A 23710-nucleotide genomic window follows, 5' to 3' on the forward strand; every position below is an offset into this window, starting at 1 on the left:
GGTGAGGTTATTCTGTGGCCATTCATGTTCCCGACATGTTTTTTTTCCTGCATGTTCTGATTTTTTAAAAACACATACATATTTCTATTCAAGGGAGGACATTTTATTTTGTTGAAGTGATTAAAGAAAAAAGATAAGCAATGTCCTCACTGCTTGTAGATGTTGGGGTCACGGTCCCAGTATTCCTCCCTTCCAAGGACTGGTCTAGAGAATATAAGATCATGGGCACTGGAGGGAATCTTGCATAAGCAATGGAGGTGACAATTACCTGTTTGTTGCATTGGTTCTAATTTTAACTTGGAAAGGTTAAAACTTCTGAAGGGCAATTCTGATGCAAGACACCTGTTCCCGTCTATGTTAGTACATATAGTGCAGCCCAGTTTCTTGTTCAAGACAAGCCTCTCATTGCATCAACAGGAGGTACTGTCCAAGTTGTCAGGATACATAGCAAGGTTTATTGGGGTGTTTGATACCCAGGACATTGACACTGACAAGCAGACACAGAAACACAAAGATGGCCCTTGGAGCTTGCATTACTTTCTCTCCCCCCCCCCCCCCCCAATCTACAGAGTCAACCAAGAAAAAGGTTGTTCCAGAATAAAAGGAAGTTGCAGTGAAGTGGCACAGCTGCCTTTGTGGCTGAGGACTGATGGCCCTTGTCCCCTGAGTAAACACTGTTATTTCCATAAATAGGCTGCAGGGTAGTACTGCTAGCTTCTTAAGCCCTGAAGGCAACACTTCCTCCACCACTGCCACCCACCAAGATTTGAAAGTTTCACTTTCAGCCTATTCAGTGGACCCTTGTTATACTCTGGGGTTTGGTTCCAAGATCCCCCCAAAATCTGTGGATGCTCAAGTTCCATTAAATATAATGACATAGCAAAATGGTATCCCTTATTTAAAAAAAAAAGGAAAATCAAGGTTTGAAATTTGAAATTTATACTTTTTTGGAATATTTTCAAACCGTGGATGCTTGAATCCGTGTATAAAAAAATCCATGTATAAGAAGGGCCGACTGTATATCCTTCAAGAGGCATGGTTGCTGTTCGCTTGTTCTGCAGTCACCGAAAACAACACGTTGCAACTAAAACACACAGGCTCCCATTCTGTTTATGACACAGTTATGTGCTGTCAAGTAGATTGCAACTTATGGTGACCCTATCACAGGATTTTCTTGATGACTTTTTTCAGAGGCGGTTTGGCCTTGCCTTCCTTTTAGGCTGAAGGCATGATTTGCCTAAGGTCACTCACTGGGTTTCCATGGGTGAGCAGGGAACCAGATCCTAGTCTCCCAAAGTCCTAGTCCAACATTCAAACCAGCACACAGGCTCTTGTAAGGTCCATCTGTGTATATCTCTTTTTGGATGGGGAACAGGGAGCTAGTCCTGGCCCTTTGTGCTCTATCCCAAACTTCCTCTCACAAACAGCTGGCAAACCTTAGGAAGGGACTGTTGCTGCTGCTGACTAGAGGGGATGGGAGAGACAATTCAGATAATGAAGATACAGCTGCTCTTGATTCCCAGCTAAAGGGAGAGGAGAGTATTTGGTTTCTTTCTCACCTGGAAACTAAGATCTACACCTTTGTCATCATCTGAATTGCCTCTCCTTCCTTCTCTCCAAACTGGTAAGCAGCAGCTGTAGCAGCCCCTCCTGGGGTATGACAGCTGCCAGGGTGGGAAGGATACCAAATCATGCAAGCAGTGTTAATAAGGATCTTGGGCATAGTTATATTGGACAATTATATATTTTCAAGTTTTGCGCAGAATTGTCTTGAGGGGGAGGGAGCTTTTCTTTTGGCAAAATTTTACACTAAGATTTATTTATCTAGAAGAGAAGGGTAGAATGAATTAAATTTAGGGAATAGCTGGTGATATCCTACTGCATGATTAAAAGAAGCAACTGCACAACATCCATGCTTTTTTTTAACCTTTTAGCAAATACTGCTGACATATTCTTAATTTGTTCTCTGTAGATATAAGGGCTAGAAACTTGTTTTAAAAGAAGGGAGTCTCAGATTCTCAAGGATTTGATCAGTGTTGATCATGGCCTGGCCTCTAAACTGTACAGGTTTTCAGAGCCCCTTGACAATGTACTGAATCTCTTCCTACACAAAGTCTGTTTGGCACTGTCACCTCCCTCAAGATATTCCATCACTGGGCTACCTCCGCCTGCCTTGTTCCATCTAATGCTCACCGACAGTGGGGCACAGCTGTGGGACACTATGCATGCATACAGGCAGGGCAGTAAGTCTTATCAGGTCTCACAAACGTGTCTCCAACATAAAAGAACTTGCACCGTTCTATCAACATTTCCAGGCAACTTGGAAGATGACACTGTTTCCAGTCACATGTCCTCTTGATGTCTCCAAGTTTGGGTTCCTGCCAGCATCAGCTGCCTTCCTTGACCTGCAGTGTATCTGTCCTCTGGGACAAAGAAATAGGTCCCATGTGGTGGGGCAGATAAGTAGACCTGCTTCAGAAGTTGCTCTCGACTGTGTCAGGGAAGTCATAGCTTTGGGGCTGCCAATTTCCACCTGCAGCCAAGTTCTCACTGGCACTGCAGCCTGTTCTCTCCAGATACTGTGTGCTAGTATGGACGGTGGCTTGGCTGCGCCCCAACCCATTGAGGTAGTTGCCAACCAGTTTGTGCTTCTCAAAGGTGCTGGCACCCCCATTGCGGACATTGGGTGTGTGGCTGTATGTGTGCTTGTATTCCTCTTCTATGTCCCAGCCAAGCTTCCAGCGTGTCCATTTCTTTGTAAGTTCTGATTGTACCTATGGAAATGAAATACCAGAAGACCTGTGTTTTGCCATTGGTTTGATACTCTTTTTTAAATTTTTTGCCAGTTTGCTAAGATAGTGTAAGACTACTTCCAGTAGCTGGGAAGATGCAACCCTTATAAACAAGAAAATGTCTCTAAGAGGCTCACAGGTAGGACAAATAAACCCAGATCTAACATTTTAAGAGCTAAAGCAAAATGTTACATGTTAGCATGCACAGGCTGGTCTCAGCTTATTGTAGTGAAAAGCAACTTAGAAAGGAAGTGATGTTCAGTGCAAAGATGAGAGAGATTTAAAAATTATCTCCCACTATCACTTTTACATGCTGCAACTACACTCACTGTCAGGTTCCTGAATCAGCACTGTGGAATAGCTCTTTGCAGAGCTGACATGAACCGCATGTATTGAAACTCACTGGAGGAAGATACATGGGTATACGGAATTGTGGTGAGAATGCAGGAAGTAAAGTGCAAAGCACCACCATCTTTCCTCTTACTGCTTCAATGAAAACTGGCCTCTTATTTTTGCAACCCATGCATTGCAGGAAAGGAAATAAATTAATGAAATTGTATGTAAATTTTTTGTTCTTGGTTTGTCAATATTTGTTGTATTTGTGTTGTTAGATGATTTATATAAGGAATGTAAGATGTGTGTTTTATTTTCTTAAAATCAATGTTGGAAAACCTAATAAAAAGATGTTTAAAAGGGAAGAAAACTGGCCTCTTCTGAAGTCTGTTTTTCCTTATAGGCAGCAGCAGCTGTCTACTACTGCACAAATCCAGTTGTATATGTAACAGGATCAGCATACCAAATATGTTTGGTTCACTCAATGATATGGGCAAAAGGCACATATGGAAGAGATGAGCGGGGGGGGGGGGGGGGTTGTATCTGTAACCAAAACAGCATCATACTGAGTGAATTAAACTGTCTAGACCCTGCAGCTCTGCCAATATTTAAGAAGGATATTGCAAAAGGCAACTGTGCCTCTTAACACCATTCAGAAGAAAGAGGTGGAAATCCTACTCCTCATCCCCATTAATTTCTCCCATATGCACAGCAACCTATATCCCATTATCTCCCTGGCCAAAATTCACACTCACCTCTTTGTTCACAAAACAGTAAAGAATGGCCACCAGCATTCCCTAGTGAAAGAGAAGAATCAATCAGAACAAGGTTGTTCAAAGTGTGTGTGTGTGTGTGTGTGTGTGTGTGAGAAAGTGAGTGAGTGAATGTGTGCGTATACATATATACTGACCACTTGGTAATGGGGAAATCAGAGGTGAGGGTACTGGAGACTGCAGGATCACAAAGGCACCTTAATGAGCAGCTGTATGTACAGTGGGCCCTTGGTATCCACTGGGGTTTGGTTCCAGGACTCCACATTGATAACAAAATGTGTGGATGTTCAAGTCCCATTAAATACAATGGCATAGTAAAATGGTGTCCCTTATATAAAATGGCAAAATCAAGGTTTGCTGTTTGGAATTGATACATTTTCTCCATTATTTTCAAAACATGGATGCTTGAATCCTTGGATAACAAATCCATGGATATGTAGGGTTGTCTGTAGTTCATGGACTTCATTTTGCCCACCTCAATACAGAGTTGGGAGAGGAAATGGGGGTGGATGAGGCAGAGGAGTGTTCTATGTCTCACCTGGAAGGAGCTGAGGAAGAGGTCAAAGAACAGCTTGACATATCTTAGTGTGCCTTGGGCATGCTCATCAGTGACAAAAGCAAAAACCACTTCATGGATGCCCAACAACGGAATAAGTGTCAGTGTTGACTTGGCCAGTCTAAAATAGAACATCAGAACATATTATAAGAAATAGGCTCCATTATCCAGTTAATAAAAAAAACAAGCAAAAATTGAGGAACAACTTTGATGAAATCAACAAGAAAAAAGGGGGACATCTTAAAATGCTTAAAAGAAGGCATTTTACTACCTGTAATGGGCTTTTCAGCCTATGAAAGGCCATTTTAAAAACATGTTGAGATGTATCTCCTTTTTTTCTTGTCAGCTCCTTATCTAGTAGCCAGGCCCATATATGTACCCTATCTACAGGAGATACAAATGGGCTTGTGTGCAGGAAGACAGATGCAACAACATCACAAACTGATGGTCAGTTCACAAACCCACAAACCAGTGTGCTAGCCTAAATAGCCCATAGACATGGTGGAAGTGATTGCAAGGAAACTCTCCCCAAAAGAAAGGCCAGGATGTTTTGGACAGTGATGGAACACAATGTCCTCATCCAAAGAAAATCATGGTCCTATAGGAACAATAGCCATTACCGGAATTTGTAGTCTGTGTAGCGCATCTGGTGGGCACGGAGTTTGGAGACCAATATCTGAATGATACGGATAAAAATGAAGAAATTGATCTGAAAGAGAGAGACCACGTGGTTGAGAGGTGGGAAGGAATAGCACGGGAGGGAGTAGAGATTCATGTACTGTACGTTAATATGTAATGGACTGTTGCACATAATAAGAATAATTGTTAGCATTTAGCTTCTCACTCTTCTAACCTCACACTGGTTTGCATAGGTCTTCCTATAGTCTGTCATCCAGGCATAGAACACATCCTGAAAGTGCTGGTTCACCACTGGTATATTTGTATATTAAAACCCCTTGTTCTTTGAGCACTTATGAAAAGTGTAGCAGACACACTAAATTGCCTCATTCAGGTTAACAGACTGAGAGCTCTCCTGGACTCTGCATGAACCTGAGAAACTCAGATAGTGGTAGTAGCTGTGTTTCTGAGCTGTGCTTTTTGTCAGCTTAGGCTGGTACAGCTGTAGCAACCCTATCTGGATAGAATGGACCTTGACTGTTCTAGCAGTGTTATGGTTGTACTACAGTAATGCACTTGATGTGGGGCTGCCTTTAAAGATAGTAACTGGCCAAATGCTACTGTATCGTGTGTGTGTGTGTGTGTGTGTGTGTGTGTGAGAGAGAGAGAGAGAGATTCAGAACATGTGGAATTTATGTTTGTTAAGGCAGCTAAGCTAAGGTAGACCTTAGGTTTTTCTATACTTGGGAAGATAACTGCCCTCCAAACCTCCAGTTTATCTTTTTTATTATTATTAAGAAGAAGCTATCAGAAGCAGGAAAGTGATGCCACCTTTAGGATCAATTGGAAGAAAAGAGCAACTCTGAGCAATGCATTTTGAAACTTAGATAAACATGAAAGAGATAAAGACTCACAAAGATGGCCAGAAAGACAGGAAAACGCAGGATCCACCAGAAACCCATGTTATTGTTGGTACTCCAGCATCTTAAGAAAAGAAGGAAGGAAGGAAGGACAGTGTAAAAGACAGTCAAGCAAATATGTACTCATTCTATTGCTAAGCAACACCCCCTCCCCACTCCTGTACAGTGCAGTTTTTATCCTGCATTCTCATGAAGTTCACCTGCTAAATTGTTTGGTGCAGACAAAAGTGAGTGCAGAAAAACAACCTATCTGTACACCAGCTCATGTGTACATACAATGTTCTGGTGCACTGGTTGTCAGAACTTACTGAATATTTTCATAAAGAAATTTCACCACCACCCATGGCACAATGAAGAGAATTGGAGCTCCTGGAAAAAGAGGAAAGAGAATTATACAGAGCATCTCCCCTGTTATAGGCAGAAATTTAATCAGCATTACTACTTTTCATTCCTATTTTGATGCCGTGAAGTAGAAGAGAGTCAGTGAAGTAAATGGAAGGCTTGTTCCTATGCAAATATTGAGTTTGGGGCCCATGATTCAGACTGGGACCCTCAACAGGAGGCAAATGGTTAAATCCCCCCAAACCCCTATGCCAAAGCATCAGTCCAGATCATACACCTTTCCGTTGTAAATGAAATTTGCCTTTAAAAAGCCCATCATGCATTAAAGATGGTAAGATAAAGCCATGGCTTAATGTTGTTTCTGTCCCATTGGACAAAAAGATGTTGCAACAGAGTGTTGTAGTGCTTTAAAAATTCAATTTAACCTGAGAACATGAAGGAGCAAATAAATGATTTTAGACCACGCAACAAACAAATCTGTCATACTGCTTTCAAACTCTCCCAAAAACTCTGTGCATGGCTTTAGCTGCAAGAGTGTGCAGCTCCAGTTGGATAAGGTTGCCCTCCTAGCCAAGGTTTAGTAGGCATGAGGGATGTCTGGCTGCCAGTAAGAACATCAGTGTCTCCTCCCTGTGTCTCCTTAGGAATGTTTGGTAAAAGATGAAGACATATGAGATGGTGTCATGGCATTCAGAATGCACCACCCCTCTTGCGAGTAGCAGCCAATTAAATTGAGTGGGTGGATAGGTGACACAGTGATCTGTCCCTTCCAGTATGAACTGACTTGCTCCCCTCCTGGGGACTAACATGCAGGTCAGAGCACTTCCCCAATGTTCTGATGCTGTTCTTGGCACCAAACAAACAAACAAACAAACAAAAGGGGGAGTACTATGAAATTATATAGAAAATGTATATTTTGAGATTAGAATCACAATTATTTTAAGAGAAACTGCATTTGGAAATATGTGTTTAAATGTGTTTGCTTTTTTTAAAAAAAATGCAGACCTTTTAAAATCATGGATTAAATGGGGACAATGGAAATGTTCTTTATGAATACATGTGAAATTGGCATAGACTGGAAATCAGTCTGGTTCACTTCCTTCCAAGAAACACTTGAGCATGATGCTGTCACATAACACATCTTTTACTAGGTGTTATTAGGAAGGCATGAAAGAAAATACTGTATGAAGATCCTGTAGCATCCGAGAAAGCAACAAGCTAGTTCTTTAGTACATTGTTGGTGTTACAGACATTTTGTTCCCTGAGGTGGAGTAGAAGAGGGTGCCCAGCATTCTCACCTCGGGAGAACAGGGGAGAATAGGCCATCTGGCATACAGAGCTCTCACCTCTACCCCATGCCCCTTGACATCTGCCGGTTCAATTTTGACTAATAGTTGGGCCAAGATTTCACAAATGCTGGATAAAATCTGACATTCAACCCAATGAGAAAAGGGTTTTCTCTTTTTGGAGGAAAGAACACAGGATAGGGAGTCTGGACTGTGACCTCTTCAGAGCCCAGTGATTCCTGGATTATTTCTCATGGCCACTTTCTTCTCAGAGTTGCTCTTGAGAAGAGAACACCTCCTCTCACATTGAACCCAAGACATACACACCCTGGTCACCCTGTTTAACATTATCTTTCTTATCTCACCACTTTTTTTCAGAATCCCTGCTCCTTGCTCTCAACACATCATACATCCATTTCAGACCAATCTGGAATATTCCAAATATTTGACCATTTTAATTAAACCAGAGATCAGCAACACAAGAAGATAGCAGATGGTGCTTAAAAAATGATGACTCTTCTGTTTTAAAGACACAAACTGATTGACACTCAGCCCATCTTGAGATAACCTAATGGAGACTGTTTCCACATATGGAACAGAACTATAGCAGAATCTCTGACAAACCTGAACAATTTTTTAAAAAAATATATGTTGACATTAGTAGGTGCTTTCTAAAAGCACATTTGTATTGCCATTAATTGTCATTGTACGCATTATGCATTAATTAAAAATGTGAAAGGTTGTCAGGTTGTGTTCAACTATAGGAGCCAATGCTCATCTCCGTTACTAAGCTGAGGGAGCCAGCGTTGTCAAAGATTGCACCGGTGGTCATGTGGCCGGCATGACTGCACAGAACGCTGTTACCTTTCCACCAAAGTGGTACCTATGTATCTACTTGCACTTTTACATATTTTCGAACTGCTAGGTTGGCAGAATTACTTGTGCAACAATTACTCGTTATGAAAATGCAAATGGATCTTGTAGCACCTTTGAGACTAACTGAGAGAAAGAAGTTGTAGCATAAGCTTTCGTAGTCCTGGTCTACTTTCTCAGATGAAGACCCAGTAGCATCATTAGGGGGATGCAGGAGAACCACATTGGGTGACATCCCAGAAGCAGGGTGACACTTGGTGGGGTCTTCCTTCTGATGCAAGGGGTGCTGTACTCGTCATGCTGGCACCCACTCCTTCTTCTTCACAATCAGCTCTCTCCCTGAGGAGGAAGCCAAGGCAGTGGAAGATGAGGAGGGGTGAGTGTGTCCCTCTTGGCTTCACCTATGTCCAGCTCCCTCCTTACAAAAAGCTGTGTGGAGGCGAAGAAGGGGCAAGCCCCCTCCCCTTGCCATGCCCCCCCTGCACAGCCCTGGAGGAGTGAACAAGTGGGAACCCCCCCCCCTGGCAGCCCCCTCCACACACACCAGGTGACACCAGCCTGGGGATGCCATTGTGCAATACTACATCTGAGATGCAGAAGTAAACTACGAACGCTTATGCTGCAATAGTTAGTTTCAAAGATGCAAGAAGATCCCCTTGTGTACTGGTATTTCAGACTAATGGATTATTACTAAAAATGTTATTTTTAATATTTAATTTTTTTAATTCCTTAAAAAAAGAAAAATGGCCAAAAATGTCTAAAACTTTCCCAAAATGATCCTTAAAACATTCTGGAAGTAATTAGTAAGTTAATAACACACCCTCCTCAAAAATACATTACATGTACTATTAATGTTAACCTACAGAAAGATAGGTTATCATTATCCCTTTATTATTCTCACCTATAACATGGGAACATTTTTACATGTAACACATTACTTGCAAGTTCTGGCCTCTGCTAACTGGAGAAGGGCGCCACTGCCTATAGCAGTATGATATATATGCAGGCTTGGATCCTATCAGCATACTTTACTCATGACTCTCAAGAGACAAAGTGGTAAAGAGAGATCATTTCTACTTATTTCATCCTTCCTCTTCCTGGCATCCCTCTCGTTCCTGAAACAATGGTCTGGAGGGTTGGAGGAGCCTCCTGAACAGTATGGGAGGTGGTGTAGAAGGGAATCTAAAAACCAGTCATCCCTCACTTCCAAGGAGAGCCTCCACAGCATCTCAGAGAGCCGTCTGTTCCATCAACAGAAAATGCAGTCTGGCTCCAGCCTCCTCCCCATCCCATAATCCAGAGATAAGTTCATATGCTCTTTCCTCCCAACAGATAGTGATAGGCATCTGCACCATTGCCCTTTCCTGCTTCTCCAATGTCTCTGCCTCCCATTTCTTTCCCCTACGTGACAATATTGCATGCCTGAGTTACTCTCTCTGTGCTCCTGCAGTTCCCCATTGAAAAGGAACTTGAGGCTCAAGTTGCCCATCTTATTTAGGGCCCTGGTGGCCACCTACTCACCCCAGCCAATACAGAGGTAGAGGGTGAAGTAGCTGCGCTCGGAGAAAACAGCTAGCACGAGCAAGTTGTGCAGGTAGATCCCTTCCACCAGCAGCCAGCAGTAGTTGGCCACAATGCCATACTGCATGAACACAGTGGCTGCCCGGCAGCCTGCCGCCGCCTGGGAAATGCAGAAAAGTTAGTGGAAAGGGCATTAAAGCCTGGAAGCTTTTGGCAAAGAACTCCAACCCTCAATCCTCACATTCCCACACAATGCCCAAAACAACCTGAACATAAAGGAAAAATGTTACTAGAGGTGGCAAATCCCCAAGAGTACTGCTTGGCCACTTCTCCTCAGAAGGCTGTGCTGCCTGACACAAAGGCCAAAATAACTGCCCTTGTGTGGCACATTCAGTTCTGTTCTCGAAGAAAAGGGAATGGTCAAGGGAGTGGGCAGCCTCAGGAGGAACTGCTGGGATGCTGTCCCTGATGCCCCTCAGCATTTGTAACTAAAGGCCATTGCTTCTCCCTTCCTAATGGTCCAACCCCATAATGTTGTGGTTGGTGTTTTATAAATAAAAGCTACTGGTACAGGAGTTGCTTCAGTCCTTTGCTTTGGGGTACAGTATGGACGGGGCAGCATGGAAGGGGAAAAGAAAGGGAGAAGCACATTTTATGACTTTCATCAGACTCATGTCTAATCTGAACTGCGGAATGCAGATTGATACCACTTTAACTGCTGTGGCTCAATGCTATGGAATTCTAGGGTTTGTACTTTTGTGAGATATTTAGCTTTCCTTGTCAGAGAGGTCTGATGGAACAACAAAATAAAAATCCCAGAATTTCCATAGGATGGAGCCATGGCAGTTAAAGCGGTGTTAAACTGCATTAATTCTGCAGTGCAGATTAGATCTCAGTCTCTTCTTGACAACACACTAGTGGTGTTGAACAAATTTCAAATCACAGCTGATTCAAACTGCATGATGACAACAATTGGTACTGAGTTCCCTTTATGTATGTATGTATTATGTATTTATTTATTGCATTTATACCTCATTATTTTGCCACAAAGGCTCAGAGCAGCTTACAAATTGCTATATATTGGTCTCTAGATAGGAGTACTGAACCAGAGGTTTGCAGAACATGACTGGGGGAAGGAAGGGAAAGGTACGGCTTCATCTGAACCAGGGTGTCATTTCAGGACCAAAGGCTGGAAAAGTTCCCCTTTTTTAAAATTCCCAGAATCCCCAGCCAACACAGCCAGTGATTCTGCTGGTGGGAGGATTCTGGGTGTTTTAGCCCAAAAAAGGAGGAAATTTTCTAAGCTTTGCTCCAGACCAGCTTTCATTTCCATAAAGGTTAATTTAGAGCAGTGCCACTAGGCCCCCTTATGCTCAGTATGTATTGAGTTTTATGAATTTATAATAGAACAGAGTAGATGAACGGACTATATACAGCAGATAATGTAGGTTTTACATTTACATTATGGATCGCTTTAACCTGTTTTATTGCCTTGTGAAAGCTCTGAGAAATTCTTGAGCTTTATGGTTGGCTCTTGTCAATTTAAGTGTGGAATCAGATAAGGTCAGCCCCATATCTAAGTGGGATCAGTAGTTCTTCATAGATGGGGAAGACATGGGGATGGGGAGGAGTTGACTGAAGCTTCCCATCTTATAATATTGGAGAGGTGAAGAAAGGGAAGGAGAAGAAACCATGCATCAAAAGGGGGTGGGGGTGGGGGAAATGGGAACAGATGTGTCACCTCATGACTCAGCCAAAGGCCCACATTGTAGTCGTCGATCTTCTCACTGTAGCGGGTGTTGAGCAGCGTGTCGATGATAAGCACCGAGATGCCCTTCAGGATGAAGGAGGCGAAGAGGTTCATGTGGATGTAGTTGCGCATGCAGTGCAGCTTGCTGGAGAGCAGGGAGCTGGTCAGCATGGCCTGTCCAGCAGGGCTGGCACCATGGAGATACCCCTTACCCAGCCTTTCCTCCTCCTCTTTCCCACCTTCAGCCCTCTCCACAATTTCATCTGTAGTCTGATACCTCCCTGGCCACCAGCCCCAGGATCCACCTTCTGCTCCTCACTTCTCCCTCAACTCCATTCACGTATGTCATGCTGTACCTGTCCTGCAAACTCTGAATGTTATTCAGGGACAAGTACCTGGGGGTTCAGGTTTGATGGTAGCTGGCCTTTATTAACAGAAGCATCTGTGCATTTATTTATTTAGTTAGTTGTACACCACTTCTCAAGCTGCTTCCACACTGCAGAATTAATGCAGTTTGACACTCCTTTAATTGTCATGGTTCCATTCTATGTAATCTTGGGCTATGTAGTTTGTTGTGGCACCAGAGCTTAAACAGAAGGTTAACCAGAAGGGCAAATATCTCACAAAACTACAAATCCCAGAATCCCATAGCCATGGCAGTTAAAGTGGTGTGAAACTTATTTCTGCAGTGATGCACCTGGAGATTATGAGACGGGGGGGAAATTGGGCAGGGGGGAGACATATTCCTGGCAAAGTAGCATGAGCACGCTGAAGATTTTCCAATGACGTTGTGCTTATCCAGGACTTAAACCATGAAGAATCAGCAATGCTCCAGCAACAAGCCATGAATGGTTTGCTGCTGGAGTATTGATGGTTCTTCATGGGTTCAGTCCTGGATAACCGCGATGTGTTTGAAAATCTTCAGCATGATTGTGTTACTTTGCCAGGAGTATGCCTTTTATTCCCAGCTTTTCCCCCCATATGATAATCTAAAAAGATTGACAAGAGAGCAAAATTAATTTGCAGGCATGACACTGAAGTGTACACCTGCTAACTCCATCACAGATTCTGGATCTCCCCATCACCACCACAGAAACCACCTCCCATTGGTGGGTTTTTAAAAGCAAGCAAACACATTACATTGCATGTAATTTATTTCTCTTCCTCTTTCATATAGCCCATCAGCTGCACCTAATGTTAACAAAAATAAGGAACTCCAACCTCTCCAATTTGAAGAGTAACAGCTCTATGGTTATTGTCCAGCTTGAAAGATGTAACTCCTCCAACCAGTGCTCGCAATGCGATGGAGTCTCAATTTTTTTCAAACAAACCAATAACTGCACTCCCTCTTTTTTAGATCAACATCATTGAATCTGGCTAAAAGGTTCCATGTCCTTCCTCCCCACAACCATCATGGTCACTTTCCTCAACAACAATCCCCCTCTCCTCCTCATCCCAATGTCCAATTCCCAAGGCACCTGAAGCCTAGCAGCACAGCCAAGGCAAGGAGGAGGGTGCAGAGAGACACTGAGTAGCCAACCGTGTACATCACCTTGAAGCTACCATAGATCCTAGCAAACCTCTCCTGGAAAGAGATAAAGAAAAAGAGACTGGGTTACTCCTGGTCCTCTCATCTGCTCAAGGGGTCTTTTGCATATAGAAATGGAGGGAGGAGCAGGGTATGTTCTCACAGGCCACCCTCAGAGCTCAAGCTGGCCTTCATGCTCACCTGGTCTGAGATGGTCTTGTTGTCCATCACACACTGATGGGCATCACGCAATGACTTCCCTTCAGTAGTAGTCACCCATTGTCCATCTGGGCCACACTTCTTAAATACATAGCCATGCTTCACTGTAAAAGAAAACACGGATGATCAGCATCCAACCACATGAAGTAACTCCATAATTGTGCTGATCCTTGACAATTTCTTGTTTCATCTCTGCACTACCCACACTTCCAATTTTCTGAACCTGTGCCTCTTCTCCACACTTTCCCAACTTTAGTCCTCTGCAGAATATCAGGTTGATCCCGCTCTCCCTCCCTGTCCTTGCCAATGTTCCATTTTTACTCCTGAAGCCCCATGGTGGAGACACGTCTGGCCTATTTCCTCTACTAAGGGCAGGGTCCCACTCCCACTCCCACTCCCACCCTCATGGACAAGTACCTTGGTCATACCAGGGCAGGAACCAAGGGCAGGAAACATTGACAGTGGTGTTGGGTTGTGCATCGGGCCAACACGAGTATTTGTCAAAGGTTCGGTTGCAAACCAGTTCTGTTGAAGAGGAGAGGGAGCTTAGGGTGTGCATATGTGGTGGTGGTGGTGGAGAAAACAGAAGTGTGCATTTGTTAGAAGGGTTAGACTTATACCCTCCTTACTATCTTTCCATAGGCAGGTGAGACTTTTTTTGATTCAGCAGGCCTGTGAGGGCTGATGGCATGGTGGAAAGTCTCTTTCAGTATGTACTCCATTGCATGTATTTATTCTTTACTACTTTAATGGATGTGCTTTTAACAGTTTTTAATTCTACTTAAACATTTTTAATGTCTGAAGGAAATGAACTTTTATCTGTATCTGTTTTAGCTTTTGCAAACTCCCCTGAGTCCTGGACTGGGGAAAAGGCAGGATATAAATAACAATGAGTCCTATTCTTCACCATTTTAAAATCCTTTCCATAACTAAGTTGCTTGCCAAACAATGGTAGCTTTCAAATCAAGGCAACCTCCCAGCAGAACTGGTACTTAGGACACATTTGTGGATCACATACATGTATGTGTGAATGCACAACTGCCAAGTGACTGGTTCACAGACCTTCCATTAAGCCTGCTCAACTCATCCCTTAGGATCTACTGTCCTGAAGCTATTTTCAGTTTTACTTATTGAAAGTAAGTCACCGCTGTTCATTTTCATAAATATCCTGATCTCTGTAGCTTTTTTTCTGATGCACCCAGTGCTGCAGGTTGCCTTAGTGCACCTTTGCAGCCTCCACAATTCTTGTCTCACATCCACTACTGCCGGAGGTATGCAGAAGTGCATATGGCCCCAGCACATAGCTGCCCATTGCTTAGCAAGAAGGCTGAGCTTGATTAAAGGAATGGGAAAGAAAGTCAACTGGGTGACAAAGCTAACAAAATATCTCCCTGGCAGACATTTTGTTTCTGAGGTGGAACAACAAATGATCTCCCCTTCCACCCCCAGTTGAAACACCTGAGGCATAATAATCTCTCACATGGTTCTTTCCCCAATGTGGCAGCAGAAACATCATCACAATTAAATACTGAACCATTTGCTGTCTTCTCAGGTGCTTAAGGTGGCTGCTTCAGTCTCTTTAACGGTAGGGCTGGCCCTCCCATTCCCCCTTTAGGGCTACATCTGCTGATCCATAACCTCCGAGGTGGGTGTGAGTCTTGTCTCACCAGTGGGTGGCGGCAGGAGGCTCATGTTGTGGTGACACTCTTCACTATAAGCCTTCCAGCTCTCAAAGAGGTAGTCCATAATCTGGGCTGAGGTTCCCTGAGTGAAAAAAGGACAGAGTGGACACTTTAGTGGCCTGATAAATGTGTGGGTATTAAACCTGAACTGAGGATCCAAGGGCCTTACCTGGAGGCACAGCACCAGCACCAGCAGGATACTAAGGAGGCGTGACTGGGACATCCCTCTGGAGGGCTACAAAACTGCATTGGGAAGCTCCCGGAACGGCTGACCAGCTACAGAAGGTCCTGGGGCTGGTTTGGCAGGAGCCCTGCAAATTGTAAGCAAGGATGAAAGAGTAGGGATGCCACATATGTTTGCAGACTCCTCACTGCTCTCCTGCAGATATTAGGCTCTAGTCCCCTGTCTCCAAGGTTGATGACGCAGGCTGGGAGTGGGTGCGTTCAGATACCAGACTCAGTGCCAGGAAATTTGGGAATGACAGCTACCCAACGAGCGAACATGGCTGCTGCAGGTCCACCTAGGTCAGGTGCATGGAACCTGTTTTACCCCTGCTTCTGGTTGTTGCCTGGGGACTCTCTGACACTTAGGGGAGCTAGAGGGAGCTGAGAACACCCAGGCTAGGATGCCAGTCACTGTAACTGGAGCCTCTTTTGGGGAAAGCTATTTCAGGGCTGGATTTAGTTCCATGCTGAGTGCCCAGTGAGACATGAGCCACTACGATGCAGCTCAGGGACTGCGTTTTTTCACGTGCTTTTCCTCAGAACACCAGTATTGCCTGAGTCCTGAAAAGTCATTCACATGGCACTTACCGGCCAGCCTAAATTTGTGGCATGTGCTGGGAATGAACTGTGTGCAACAAAATGCAACAGTGCACAAAGAAATGACTCTAATGCTGCTTTTGCTAAGCTTGGCTGAGCCGTCCAACAAGTATGAATGCCTTGGGCACTAGGCTAGTCCCTTTCATCCTTTTAGGGTAGAAAGAAGGCATTACTGCACTGCAACTTCCATCATCCTTCACCATCACCTAGGCTGGCTAGGGCATGTGAAACTTACAGTCAAAAAACTTCTGGAACACATGTCACACAATGCTGTTTTAGGGACACCGCTGCCCATAACAGAACACAAAGACATTTTTGGACTACAACTCCCAGACTCCCTGCTAGCATGGCCATGGTCCATGCATTCATCCTCTAACCACTACAATGCTGGTGGAGGATTCAAGGAGTTGTCTTCAAAAATGTAACTACCCCAAGCTTTGGTCCATGATATTTAATAATAATAATAATAATAATAATAATAATAATAGGATTTATTTATATGCCACCCAATCACTGGGAATCCGGGTGGCTTACAACAGAGGGGATAATAGACGGTTCCCTGCCCTTAGGCTTACAATCTAAAAAGACATGACACAAAAGGAGAAGGGAATGGTAGGGGAGGGGATCAGGTCCAGCGTTCTTCTCTCCCTCGGAAGCCTGGAACAAGGCAGATGGACCGGAGGGAGGGCTCTTCTTCTTCAGGCTAGCCCTGATGGAGCTGGGCCAGCCTATTCTCTCCCTCATAGGCCAAAGGATGACAGTTATGGAGGGAGGAGCCTCTATCTTCAGGCTAGCCCTGATGGAGCTGGGCCAGCCTATTCCCTCCCTCCCAGGCCGAAGGATGACAGTTAGAGAAGGAGGAGCCTCTTTCTTCAGGCTAGCCCTGATGGAGCTGGGCCAGCCTATTCTCTCCCTCTTAGGCCAAAAGATGACAGTTATGGAGGGAGGAGCCTCTTTCTTCAGGCTAGCCCTGATGGAGATGGGCCAGCCTATTCTCCCCCTCACAGGCCGAAAGATTACAGTTAAGGAAGGAGGAGCCTGGGGGACTGTCGCTCCGACATGAGGGCCCTTACATCTGGTGTCCCTCAAGGAGCGATTTTGTCCCCTATGCTATTCAACATTTACATGAAACCGCTGGGAGAGATCATCCGGAGACACGGGGCGCGGTGTTATCAGTATGCTGATGACACCCAAATAGTCTTCTCTGTGTCTCCGACTGATGCAGTAACTAAGGATGGCATCTCTCCTCTAGATGCCTGCTTGGCGTCGGTAATGGGCTGGATGAGGGAGAACAAACTCAGTGTGAATCCAGGGAAAACGGAAGTACTGGTGATAGGTTCCCCGGCTCCGGGTGATGAGATTTGTCATCCGGTCCTGAACAGGGTCACGCTCCCCTTGAAGGACTCGGTGCGCAGCTTGGGGGTGCTCCTTGACTCGTCGCTCCAGCTAACATCTCAGGTGGATGCGACGGTCAGGAGTGCTTGCTATCAGCTCCGGCTGATACGCCAGCTGCGCCCTTACCTGGACCGTAGGAACCTTGAAACTGTTGTACATGCTTTAGTAACCTCTCGATTGGATTTCTGCAATGCGCTCTACATGGGGCAACCCTTGTACCAAACCCGGAAGCTGCAAATTGTACAGAATATGGCAGCTAGACTGGTCGCTGGTATTTCCAGGTCGGACCATATAACACCTATTTTAAAAGATCTTCACTGGCTGCCTATTCGCTTCCGAGCTCAATACAAGGTGTTGGTTTTAACCTATAAAGCCCTAAATGGCTTGGGCCCAGGGTACTTGGAGGACCGCCTCTCCCCACATAATCCGCCCCGCACACTTAGATCATCCGGGACAAACCTGTTAGAGGTTCCTAGAGCACATCTTGTAAGGACCTCACAGAGGGCTTTTACCATCGTTGCCCCATCTTCCTGGAATAAGCTCCCCTTAGAGCTTCGCTCTGCCGCCTCATTAGATTCTTTTAAGAAGAATTTAAAAACATACTTATTTAGATTGGCCTTCCCTCTTTAGTTTAATTGATTTTTCTCTGCCCTTGTTTTCTTCCTTTGACTCCAAAATATTTGTGATTGATTGTTTGTACCCTGATATGTGTATTTTTTGACTCCTGTTCCTATTCTTTGTAGTAATGTTTTAACTTTTATATTGTAATTTAATTTGTATTGTAAATCCTATTGTAACTGTTTTTAACATTTGTAAGCCGCCTTGATCATTTTTTTGGAAAGGCGGGGTATAAATAAAATTTATTATTTATTATTATTATTATTAATGGGAGACCTCCCATGTCATCTAAGAAACAGCAATTCACTGGATGGAGAGGCAGCTAGGTGCTTTGTCTGTGCATTAGAATATATAAATGCATATAGATCAGCTGATGTAGGAAGCAAAAAGTGTTGGAAATAATGGGTGTTTCCAAAGGAGATTTTTACTATGCAATCGCACTGCCTGGCTCATGGATGCTTGTAGATTTCAGTATGCATCCCTCCCGCATTTTCTCTTTGTTTCTTCCATCTTTTTTCTTAGCAAAAATAATAATAATAAAAAAAAATTCCCTGAGACAATAAAGACATGCCTTTTAACTGGGAGCAAATTAGGAGCCCCTCTGCCCAGCATGTCTAGGCGTAAAAATCCTGTGGAATAATGCTGAGGGTGCATATGCCACATGCCAAGATAGCAGCAGCAAGAGAAGCAGTGGTGTGTGTGGGAGGATTTTGTTCCTTTGGGGCACGCGTAGGGAAGGGTTGGAAGAGAGGGAGATAGAGGCATGCTGAGGAGACACATGCCTTAACGCCCAGTGTCATAATGGGCACTGGCCTGTGCATTTCTTCACACTAGCATGCCCTGGTCTGCACCCACCAAGCCAGCAGGAACTCCCAACTCAGAATCAGTTTATATCCCTCCCTTCCCCAGCCCTCATCTAGAAAAACACTTTCTTAGGTGGAGGGATAAACTAGAATGTGCCAGCCCAGCCAGCATTTTGTCCTCCCTGTTTACAGCTTCTGGCACAGCCCAGCAAAGCCCAACAGGGCTGTTAATCATTAGCACCCTCTGGGGATCTCCTGACTCTGGATGAGCCCAGGGACTTGGTTGTCTCGTAACTCCACAATCCCCATTCTCTAGCTGGCATCATTCCTGTCCCCACCCACACCCCAGTGTGTTCAGACATTGGTTCCCTGGCCCAAGAGTAACTCTGTGTTCCTATGGGCAGTTGGGCAATGGCACCCCTGCATTTTTGCAACCCATCCAGGATAAACTCAGATGCACACAAGAGCTAATTCCTCCAATCCCCCTCTAATCTGGTTAAAGGGCTCCTGAATGGGATTGCAGTATTCCTGACAAACAAGCTATTCTTGCTGCCCGCCTCAAGGAGCAACAGGCCAAGCCTTTGGCACCGGATATTGCCGGAACTCTGCTGGGATTATGTGGGTGCTCTTCTAGCTGCCCTATGAAAGGAAAAGCACTTGGCCTGAAATGCCAGCGTTTACCTGTTGTGCCCTGGAGAATCAGAGTGAGCACCCTGGAACTGACTGGATAAATCGATAATGGGTGATTTGCAGTAGGTCTGCAAGGGTTTCTGTCCACCAATTGCCTGACTGCAGCAACAAGTGAAAGACTATCCTCTCCTCAGTATTTTTCTAAACTGGGGGTTTGTAAAGTGGAGAAACCTGGAGTGAGCTCAGTTCTGATTACAAATCTTTGGACTGAGCACTAAGTTTAGAGGCACCCTGTTCCAAGTTCTGCTAGCACAACCTGTTGTGCCACAGCTGTGGAATTCTTTCTAGAGGCAAGCAAAAATCTTTGCCATTCTGGAATGCATACTTAGTTCTGTTCTTTAACAGCCCATCCACTTCACACTGGTCTTAATTAAGCTGTGGTTATGTTTAATAGAATGTGTTTTATAGTTAGTGTATTATTATTCCTTCTGAGTCATTTTGATAACTATCATTCAAAGCAGGATACAAATTATTTAAAACTGAATTAAATAATACGAGTATTCACTAGGGCCAATGTGTTACAACTTGGAGAACATGCATGCGCGTTGTTAAATATTCTGGAAAACCCAGCTCATATTCTTTTCAAAGCATTGCACATCATGTGTTTCTCCCCACAGTTCTTTTATCTGTCACCAGGTCTATTGCAACAGTAATGCAAAGCTTTTTTAAGTGTGAGCTGATACAAGCCATGCTATTTCACTCAGGTTTGGAAGCAGCATTCTTCATATGCTCTGTGTATCTTCCCTGCCATTGCATTCAACCTCCATGTTCTCTTCTGCTGCAATGGTTTTTGAGAAACCTCTCCTCAGTTTCACCAAAACAGGGAAGACACTTTGATTAGAGCTGCAGATGTGAGTGTGCATCAGAAACCCTTCCTAAGCCTGTGCCCCGACTGTTTCTCAGGCTATCTGATATGGAGGTCCAGCAGCTTTTTCTTCTAAAGTGCCAGGGACTGGTACCATATTTGTGTTCATTGGCTGCAACAGTCAGTTTCTTTTCTGGAAACTTTCTATAAACCAGCAACTGGGTGGCACAGCTGGATGCGTTGTAAAGAGCCGCCTGGCATCAATGTCGCAACAGAGAGCTATGGATCTTCCAGGAAGGTCCGGACCAAACAGTAAGTTTTGAAGGAAAAAAAACACCATTTAAAGGAGGTTATATGGTGGCTTCTGTACTGAACTGGCTAAACGTTGTCCAGACAATTTGCACCAGAATTGAGGATCAGGCCCTGCATGATCCAGATTTGTTGCCATGTGGGAGGACGTTTTATTTGGCCTATGCAGATAGAGCTTCAGTCTTTTGGCTCTGATGATCCACACTGCCATGAGGCAGAAGGAATGGTTGGCTTGTGTCCAGCTCACCTTCTTTTTAAGAGATAACCTTCCCCAACTCAAGTGAAGAGAAACAACCAGCACCTGGTTGTGATGGCTCTTCCCAGGACAATCTCCCTCCCTCTCTCCTCATATTTATTTTTAGCCCTGGGAAAAGAAATCATGTTTCCTCAGAGCTGCCCCTAATTGCTATTGCAGCCTGGGAGCTGGGAAACTCATTCATCAAGGGTGGAAGGGAGCAGATAGTGCCAGAGGCTGCACCCAGGGCTGCTGGGCTGAGCTTGCTCCATATTTAGATGGGGGCAGTCAGACATATGTGTCTGTCTCAAGATGAACCTTGCCCTGGCAGCAGTGCCCAGAAGCTCTTGGAGCCTGCATAGTTCTGGCAGTCCTGGATCATATTGGCCTAGGTCCCTTGCCCAGTTATCCCCACTGGCAACCTTTCCTGCCTCACAATCCTCCCTGTGGGAGCCTTGGGTAGCCTAAATGTTGAGAGAGAGAGAGAGAGAGAGAGAGAGAGAGAGTAGTTGAGATAGCCAACTCATTCTCTGCTACTGGAATTGGACTGTGCTGGCCTCCTGGCCTCAAAGCTGACAGGAAATCATGGGGGGGAGGGAAGCCTCCTCTTGGTCAACTACCCATCCCTCCTGTGTTGGGGCAGGTATTTTATAAACATGGCTGCCAGTTGTTTAGGGGCCCATTGCACCTGTCCAGCAAAGGCCCCCAAACAAAATCTTCCCACAGTCACAGGGGATGCATGTCATTCCAATAGCCTGAGCAAAAACCTCTGCCCTAAATCATGCTGAGGTCTCCTCCACTGCTGCTGCAGCTTGCCTGCCTGCCATCCCTTAACCCAGCTGGACAGATTATCCTCCTGGCTCAGGCCCCACTGCTCCAGAGGTTCCATTTCGTGCCCTAAACCAGCTCAGTGGGGCAGGGGTTTTCTGGTATGGAGCCAACTCTGCATCCTCATCCACCTCTTTGAGCTCCACAGAAGCTGCATCGCTGGCTCAGGCTCTCCCTTAACAGAACACAAACCCTGTTGGACCTGTCCAGTCCAGCATCATGTCTCCCCCAGTGGCAAAAGGGATGCAAATGGGGAGGCCACAAAAAGGACATGTGCAACTGCCCCCTTCTTACTTGTATGCTCCAGCAAGTAGCCAATGGTGGTGCAGAGCCAGAGCTCAACAAGGCTGCATATATACTGCAGAATTAAGGTAGTTTGACACAGCTTTAACTACCATAGCTCAATGCAATGGAATTCTGGGATCTGAGGTTATGTGGGATATTTAGTCTTCCCTTTCAGAGAACTCTGGTGACATGACAAACTACAAATCACAGGATTCCACAGGATGGAGCCATGGCAGTTAAAGTGGTGTCAAACTACATTAATTCTGCAGTATGGCAGCAGTACAAGTCAAAGCATCAGGGATTTTGGATTAGCAGAAACAATCCTGTCATCCCCCCCTCAGTGTTCCTTCTTCATTTATTTCATTTACTAGATTTATATCCTACCTTTCTTCCAACAATGGAAGAAGGTTTAGCTCCAATTTTCACAGCATCTGGGGGAGATCCCCCCAGCCAATCAATCAATCAATCAATCAATCAATAAATCCTTGAGAGCTATTTCTGTTTTCATGCAAACTGTTTCACAAAGGCTTGTCTTGAACTGCCAGTTAAAACTCATCAGCTTTACAAAAGACTTTTTTAAAATAGACCTCTGGAAAGCATCCATATTTAGTTAGTAAGAGTTACCCTTTTGCACTTTCTGTAGGGCTGTGTCTACAAAGCAACCTGCATTATGACCACCAGCAGTCCAAACTGTACTAGCAGCCACTGATAACCTTCATGGATCTGTCAAAACCCCTTTTGAAACAGTATATGTTGACAGCTACCATTACATCTTATAGCAGCCCATTTCACAATTTAACTAAATGTTGAATGAATACATTTCTTCCTTCTGATCCATCTGGAATCTTCCACCTTTCAACTTCTCCTTATTGGCTTTCTCCACACAATACCTAACTTTAAACCCTTAGTTGCTGTCTTTGCCTTCCCTTTTTCATCTAAGCTAAACAGCTCATAAAGTAACCATTCCTCACAGACTCCAGCATTTTGTTTTCCCACCTGTGCTGGACACTTTTGGGTTTCCCCAGACTCACTCTTCCAGGCCGAGGAACAAGATCAAGAGAGCCCTATTTATCTCCTCAACACAGTTATGATTCTATATTCTCCCTCTCTGCTACAGTGGCCTCTTTGCTTTGTGCTTGGCTAACATACTCCAATTACTGTGCAGGCTAATGACCTTGGACCTTGAAGACCCAAGCAGGAAAGCGCCTGCCTGGAGCCACATCATGGAGAATTCTTCTGGGAACAGAGCAAGCTGCCTTATATAGAGACAGAGAAGATACCCATACGCTCCCCACACCCACAGCATTCTGACTTCAGGGTAACCAAGGCATCTTTCTGGGTGAACAGCCCAGGGAAGCAACACTGGTCATGTATGAAATGGGTGCTGCTGCATGATCCAGCTTAGTGAGTGCCACTGGGTAAGGGAGTATCATTTGATTTTAGCACAATCCACCTCAATGAGAGCCAGCATGGTGTAGTGGTTTGAGCACCGAGTATTGGTTCAAATCCCCACTCAACCACAAAAACCCACTGGGTGATCTTGGGCAAGCTCTCAGCTTAAGAGGAAGACAACGGCGAAACTCCCTCTGAACAAATGTTGCCAAGAAAATCCCATGATAGGGTTGCCAAAAGTTGGAAACAACTTGAATGCACACAACAACAACAATCCACCCCACTGGGTTCTAATGAGACAATCACTAAGACAGAAAAAGAAGTAATACATCAGC

At 44.7% G+C, this 23710-nt stretch overlaps 1 protein-coding gene across 3 annotated transcripts in view; it reads right to left on the minus strand.

Annotated features, from left to right (window-relative positions):
• Positions 1-1725: 1725 nt before the first annotated feature.
• The window catches only part of GCGR (glucagon receptor), a 52093-nt gene continuing 30108 nt past the window's right edge, over positions 1726-23710 (minus strand). For 2 of the 3 annotated variants that reach the window (XM_089538393.1, XM_089538403.1), the window contains exons 2-14: positions 15363-15504; positions 15179-15275; positions 13929-14036; positions 13494-13615; positions 13243-13349; positions 11756-11909; positions 10015-10174; positions 6301-6361; positions 5987-6056; positions 5075-5163; positions 4437-4575; positions 3881-3922; positions 1726-2774 (exon numbers count right to left, since the gene is read on the minus strand). In XM_089538393.1, coding sequence (XP_089394519.1) covers positions 2475-2774; positions 3881-3922; positions 4437-4575; positions 5075-5163; positions 5987-6056; positions 6301-6361; positions 10015-10174; positions 11756-11909; positions 13243-13349; positions 13494-13615; positions 13929-14036; positions 15179-15275; positions 15363-15416 — 1503 coding nt within the window. In that variant the 5' untranslated portion in view covers positions 15417-15504 and the 3' untranslated portion in view covers positions 1726-2474. The remainder of the gene's footprint in view (positions 2775-3880; positions 3923-4436; positions 4576-5074; positions 5164-5986; positions 6057-6300; positions 6362-10014; positions 10175-11755; positions 11910-13242; positions 13350-13493; positions 13616-13928; positions 14037-15178; positions 15276-15362; positions 15505-23710) is intronic. The other variant, XM_089538413.1, reaches the window with a different exon arrangement.

Source organism: Sceloporus occidentalis, unplaced genomic scaffold, assembly GCF_023333645.1.
Source record: "Sceloporus occidentalis isolate IW3139 unplaced genomic scaffold, rSceOcc1.0.p SCAF_1, whole genome shotgun sequence".
Classification (NCBI taxonomy): domain Eukaryota; kingdom Metazoa; phylum Chordata; class Lepidosauria; order Squamata; family Phrynosomatidae; genus Sceloporus; species Sceloporus occidentalis.